The 7,029-nt window shown below is 44.7% G+C and overlaps 1 protein-coding gene across 2 annotated transcripts in view; it reads left to right on the forward strand.

Annotated features, from left to right (window-relative positions):
- Nucleotides 1–3,979, forward strand: part of MCA1 (PLAC8 family protein) — a 68,562-nt gene extending 64,583 nt beyond the window's left edge. Inside the window, exons 5-7 of one of the 2 annotated variants that reach the window (XM_086488364.1) lie at nucleotides 3,075–3,181; nucleotides 3,247–3,340; nucleotides 3,421–3,979. In XM_086488364.1, coding sequence (XP_086344490.1) covers nucleotides 3,075–3,181; nucleotides 3,247–3,340; nucleotides 3,421–3,473 — 254 coding nt within the window. In that variant the 3' untranslated portion in view covers nucleotides 3,474–3,979. The remainder of the gene's footprint in view (nucleotides 1–3,074; nucleotides 3,182–3,246; nucleotides 3,341–3,420) is intronic. The other variant, XM_086488365.1, reaches the window with a different exon arrangement.
- Nucleotides 3,980–7,029: the final 3,050 nt, after the last annotated feature.

The raw sequence follows: 7,029 nt of genomic DNA on the forward strand, positions 1-7,029 counted from the left end.
TCCTCTTTCTGTTCTATGCTGAGGCGATGAGCAGGTTTTTGGTTTCACAGCAGGTTGGTTTATGTGGCTTAGCGCTCCCTATTCGGGGAGATGAGCTACTGGACGCTAAGTTTGCAGACGACTCAGCCTTGTACTTGGATGGCCAGTAGGCCAACCTTCACAGGTGTGAGCAGGCTCTTGAGACTTTTTGTTGTGCATGAGACACATTGATCAACTGGAGAAAGACAGTGGCTTTCTCGGTTGGTAGTGCTCCTACGCTTGATTGGATACCAGGTGAGGGTTTCAGGTGGATTCTCCCAGGGACTGCAGTTCGGTACTTGGGCTGTCAGGTTGGTTTGGACTCGTCTCCCGAGCAGCAGATTTCTCCCCTCCTCCTGTCCATTAGGAGGAAGTTGTTACATTGGAGCTCCGCACGACTTTCTTTGGCAGGCAGAGTTGTAGTGGCCAACCAGGTGTTGTTGGCTACTATGTGATACATCACTCCTTGTTGGATCTTTTCGAGTTCTTGTATCAGCCAGGTTAAGAGGCTGATCATGACCTTCCTTTGGTCAGGGCGTGACACTCACATAACCCGGGCCAAAGTGGCATGGCAGGTCATCATTCTTCCTTGTTCTCAGGGAGGATTGGGGATCATAGACCTTGCACAGCAGAGCAGAGCCCTTCTTGGGAAGTTTATCGTCAGAGGACTTCTTCCAGGAGAGGAGCCCTGGAAGGAGTTCTTGCTTCAACGGCTTAGTGCTAGGGTACCTCAGGCTAGAGGCCCCTGGCGACCCTCGACTAGATGGATTTGCACAGAGATGCGTAGAGTTGGCTTGAGCAGGAGACTGGAGGACCGCTTCGCTGTGAGTCTGCTGCGTTCTTGGGAGCAACTGCGGCGAGGCCTGGAACAGCGTCAGCCTACTTGCACGGAGGAGCGCCTGAGACAGCCCCTTGTTTGGAACCCCATGGTTAGCACTCAGAGAAGCCACTTGGTTGGTAGTCGACCTCATGTTTCCTGGGGTCCCATGGCAAAGGGTCCAGCATGCACTTTAGGTGACTGGCTACAATTTTCAGGCTTATCAGAGGAGCTTCAAGGCATTCAGCTACCTACAGGGCATGAGAGGAGTGCAGAGCATGTGTCAGGACATCTCAGAGGCAGTACCAGCTGAGTGGCTCACACCTCTCGAGTCAGCAGCGCACGCGACTGGAGGTTCTCATCTGAGTTCGGGCTTGCTCAGAGACTATACCCTCCCTGTTTTTCGAGCTACATGGTGAGGGACGCTTACATCGAGTTGCAATAGAGTCCCTACAAGTGGCAGAGTGTTGTTTTCAAAGGATTTGAGTGGTGGGCATTTGTGGGAGGACTTGTGTCATAGATCCCGACCCAACAGCTCTTGAGACTGGCCACTGGAGATTGTGGGCTTCGGAGAGTTCTCCACTGGCACGAGTACAGTGGGATCCTGGAGAGTGGCTTTGCAAGGACCCTTTCTCCTCAGCAGACCATCCATGTGCCCCTTTCTTTCAGTACACTGTTCGACTGGGACGTCACATACTGGCACCGCAGAGAGAGGCTCGTCCTGCTACAGCACCTCATTGGCAAGAGGAGGGTCTCACAGCTGAGTTCTTGACAGCTTTCTGGGAGAGGTTATGGGACTCTAGACAGCCGAAGCGAGTCACTTTGTTCCAGTGGCTGGTTGCACACCAAGCTACAGCAGTTGGGAGCTGGCTTGTACATAGTGGTCTCTCGGTCGCATGTGCAGCTTGTTACCATCTTGTAGAGAGTCAACGTCACTGTCTTTGGGACTGTCCTTTGACACAGCAGGTGTGGCTTCGTGTTCTTCGGCTGATGCCAGCTCTTTCCACAGCTCGGCAGTTCACTTTGAGGGGCAGCAGCTTGGTCTACTCTCATGGGCCCGGTACTTCAGTTTGAGCTATCCTCCACCAACAGGATGATAGTGATGCAGGGGGGTCGACCTACACTCCAGCCTGCTACAGTGAGAGAGAGGAGTGTTGGGAGCTCATCAACCGCCTGACACTTTGGGTCACTGGCGGGCCCGTTGCTTCCGCATCTTCGAGGCTCGCCCTGTACCACCAGAAGAGACTGTTCGGGATCTTTGACTAGAGCTAATCCGTACTCTTAGAGGACAGTTCGAGAGACTCCAGGGCAGCTCCGACCGCATGCGGGAGCGCAGAGAGGCTTTCCTTTGACTCTGGCGTCCTGGGCCTTTTTTCACCATGGTCCAAGGTGTGCTCAGATGGCACTACCGTCCACCTGTGTGGCTTTTCCCTCCTCCCATCTCTTGATTTAGCCTCATTGTACATATGCTGTTTTTTCATTGGGAGAGTCTCCCAATCATGATTGTTGTAGCCCTCTCTTGCAGAGGTGGTTGTAGCCCTTTGGGCAGTTTCATTAACTAATATAAGGATCTTTTTCTCAGAATTTTTGTTAAAAATAAAATGGGGAAAGAAGGTGAAGGTAAAAGGGCAAATACTTTGAAGGGCAAATACAAAGTATTTGCAGGTACAGGGAGGAGAGTGTATGTTTTGATACAAGAGTCTTATCTCATGGATTAGCTTAGTGTAAAAGCAGAAGAGTACCACCCCACTGCAAGAAAGAGACGAAAGAGCTCCAAATAATCTGCCTAGGTGGAAGAATGACTGACGGTAAGTTGGTGCTTGATAGTACCGTGGATTAAAGTGAAAACATGACTGAATATGGAGTTCTTGAGAGCTGCCAGCCTTATGGACACGTGCACCTTTCATGTTTATCATTATATTTGTACACTCAAACCCAAAACCCCTATACAAACCAAAACCTCCACAAGGGATCGTGTTTCCTCCCTCACACAACTCATGAGGTCACTGAGAGTGAAATGCATTTGGTGTCACACTATGGAAGTTGGATTAACATCTTGTTTGAATACAACTGTCTCAAAAGTCTGAATGCTGTCCACAAGTTCTTAAAATAGGTGGGTGGGATGGTAACAATAGCTAGTGAGAGACAAAGAAAATAAGAAGAAGATTGTCAAGGAACATAAGTACAGAAGCCAAGTGCTTCTCTGTTTGACAACCTGGTTTTTCTTCTGCCTTCTCAGCTCCTGAGGATGCGTGCAATGACTTCATGACATATTCACTGGTTCTAAGCTGTTGCTGCTATACGTGCTGTGTCAGAAGAAAGCTACGGAAGCGCTACAACATCGAGGTATCCGGCCAGACTGTTGCTTATTATATGAGAGAGGCTTTTGTTGACCAGGTCTGCACTTGTAGGGTGGATGTTGCGAGGACCTATGTACACATGTTTTATGCTTCTATTGTGCACTTATTCAAGAGTGGCACGAAATTCTTGCTCGTGAGGGTGAAGGTATGTATGACGTGTGCTATTGTGTTGTCATGGTGTGAGCTCTGAGGACTATTTGCTGACTTTTGAGTGGTCTTGTCCAGTAGGCAAGAGCATGAGCCCTCCTGTGTCTCAGAAAATGGAGAGAGATGGGTGAACTGTCGAAAGCTGGTGCGCCGCGCCCTTGCCCTACAAAAGGGGCTCTGTTTATATGTGAGTGTGGGTGTCATTGATTTGGGACGATACCACTTCACTTGGGGTTATTCTAAGCAATCTTGATGCTTTGGTCCGAGACACGACATTGGTCTCGATTGTATGCGGTAACCTTCCCCTTCCCCTTCCCCTTCCCCTGGTGAAGAAGCATTACGCTTTCCTGCCTACACAAACGTTAACTTTCAGCTCAGCGTTTTACTTCATCTACCTCTTAACGTTTTGCCTGACGCCGACGCCGACGCCGACGCCGCCCGTGTAATCAGCTGCTTTCAATGGTTGCCTGGAGCAATAAAAACACAAATCGAAGTCACTAACGAACTCACGAGGAAGATGGTGTCTCAAATTTATTGGTATTCTTGTCAATACTCTTTGTTTGTATGTAAGGTTGAGGAACTTGGGATTTGATTAGTTATACTCTGCTACCTCAAGTACGTACTGGGCATTTGTGTTTCTGGTTCTGGCTTTTGGTTTTGTACACATTAGAAAGCTAAATCATAGCCTTTGAACACACACGTGCTTATACAAGCCAACTTGGTCTTAAAAACTTGGCATGAAAGGATGCTACTCATATATGATGCTTTTTGAGCATGCTAAGGAAGGTGCAACTTACAACATTGTCCAACACGCCATAGACACAACATATGCTTGTACTAAATACATACAAGATGATTTTCGAAACAATTTTTTGGTTACAAAAAATCAACATATTTTGATGTTTAAACAAATTTATTTCTTTAACATAGATAGCCATCCACATCTAGCAATATCAAAGTCAACCTCAAACATGCGGTTGATATCTGATTGCTAGCCCACCACATAGACTCCTTAATAGTTATGAGAGTATCTAATAGGTCATATCTTATTTTGGAGTTTTAGCCATATTCAAAATACTGCACTTCAAGCTTAGTGTCTTCTCTCATATACCAACCATTCCTCAAACACACCTCAACTTTTCTATTCCCAAGGCCTTTGTGAACATGTCCGCAATTTGCTCATCTATCCTAATATACCAAAGAAGAGAACTCTTTAGCTCTTGTTATGTGTCCATGTATGCACCCCTTGAAGTGTCTAGCCTTTTGTTTTCTTGAAGGGTCATTTACCCTCTCTCACCCACTTTTCTAGCTCATGGAGGATTCCCAAATTAGTCCCTACTTGGATGGAGACATCCTCGAAGTCATGCCACCTCTACTTACCTACCTTTTGCATATTTAAGGCGTGCATCTCTACTCATTGTATATGTTGCCATCCTTCATTTACAGCCCATAAGGTACTCATAGATCAACACGGGAATTTTCCAACCATGGAGGGAAATTGGAAAAACCTCGACCTTGCCTTTGATACGAATCTCAGCTCGCACATGCTTTGTGAATCTCGTCAAACTTGCATACTTAGGTCAAACACGAGAGAGAGAGAGAGAGAGAGAGAGAGAGAGAGAGAGAGAGAGAGAGAGAGAGAGAGAGCTTGGGAGCCAGACTACATGAGATGGTTGTAAGCAATGACATCGTTGAACCAACCAGACTTTCAACTTTCTTACCTCTTGGTTTTCAAGCCTATTTTATGGCATGGATTGTGTAAAGAGAAAGATAAGGAGAGAGCTTGAGCTCTTGCAAGCATTCATGCACATGCACACGCGTGCACGCGCACACATACACAGAGATTAAGAGAGAAAAGAAGAAAGCTTGACCCCCCTTGAACCCTTGCATGCATGCCCCCCCCCCCCCCCCCCCCCCCCCCCCCCCAAACCAAGAAAAAAAAAAACCACACACTCACACAACTTAGAGAGCACAAAATTGAGATGAAGGTTGCAAGTTGCTTCTTCAATACTGAAGAAGGATAAGGAGGTCTAAAAAACATAAGAGAAATATAACATAAGAGAATGACTATGTACAAGTGTCAATGTGAAACCACCAGTGAATCAACTTGCAAGATAAGGGCCATCACTCTCAATACGCAGCCAAATTGGGTGAAGTACATGTCGATGATACTTGTGTTGGTTTTCTCATGCTAGTGATGTGAGAAGTCCTCTAGGCATACCATGTGTTGAGCTTGATATCTTAAGCTAATTAATTCAGCTTTAGTGTCATTTCGTCAATGTCTCAATAAATTATATAATCTAATTAATTCATGGCTAAATTATGATGAATTGAAGTCCCATCTACCCCCCATCCCTCACACAACTAGTATAAACGTTGTAGGTTATCAAGTCACCTCAGTCACCAGGCTAATTATGCTAGATCATTAGGGAGCTCTCTTATAATCTTTTGATTGTGATCAATCTCTGTTAGGATATTATTTACATCAAATCATAAGTTGAGTTGCTTGCAAAGTCAAAGTGTAGAGCCTTGATTTGAAGAGATCACACCGTTCTCTAGGGGGCACTATCATGTCATGCCATCAAAAGAATTTTGTTGCTACCTCAAGGAGTACCTCCTTGGCTCCTCAATTGATGTTATTACGTTGACATTCCCTCAAATTTTTCTACTTAGTCAAAAGTTTCATGTTTTGGGTCTGGTAGGTAGTACAGAGGCTTGTTCTCCTTGCTCACTTGTAATTGCCTCAAGACCCTTGAGATTAGGGGCCACCCATAGTGTCCCTACATCTTCCCAAGCTAGAAGTTTTTTCTGAACTATCCATTGGGAGAGCCAAAATCATCTTTGAGGGGCTCCTACTATCAACTTCAAAATTCTAGAGAGTAAGCAGTTCAATTGTTGCTTCAAATTGGCTTCACACCTTGGGAAGATATCTTGGAATCATACAAATATAAAATGGATAAGTTTTAAGCTCAAATTTCCATTGAAGAAGGAGATCCAATCTCTACAAAACCTCTGTGGACAAGCAAAGACTTGACAATTTTGGATGACCTTGTCATTTAACATTTAACTGTTGTTTGAGCCCTATTTTGTCAAGCTTTCTTGTAGTAAAACTCTCATACCTCAGTGCATTGAGCTTACACAAATAACCTAAAGCTTCATTCTCTCATTCATGTTTTCAAATAATTATCATATGATACCCTACATGAATAAACTCACAAAGAATATAGTAGATGTAAAAATTAACTTGTGTCAAGTGAAGAAGCTCTTGGGCATATTAGTGTGCAATGTTTTTTCGATTGAGAATTGTGTGATTGCTTGTAAAGTATAAGTGTTGTGATCAATGCTCCATAAACACCTCGTTTTTGTCAGTTTTGAAAGGTGTTTCACTGAGCTCCAATGCCACTCGTGCATTGCGACAAATTTTGAGTCAAATTTAGATGCAACCAAACATTCATGATCAAATTTAACAAATCCTTGCTGAATTAGAAAGCATTAGAAAAAACTTTCCAATATTAACAATTTCCCCTCCATAATATTGGTAAAAAATCTTAAAGACATGTACTTTTTCCACTCATATGAAAACCATACCCATTACTAAGAATGGGCATGAATGTGCTATCTTTTTGCTCAAAATACAAAGACCTCAAACCGTAGTCACTAAGAAATCTGCTAGAAAGAGTTGAAAGT

The sequence above is a fragment of the Adiantum capillus-veneris genome, chromosome 18 (assembly GCF_014529385.1).
Source record: "Adiantum capillus-veneris isolate H3 chromosome 18, ASM1452938v2, whole genome shotgun sequence".
NCBI lineage: Eukaryota > Viridiplantae > Streptophyta > Polypodiopsida > Polypodiales > Pteridaceae > Adiantum > Adiantum capillus-veneris.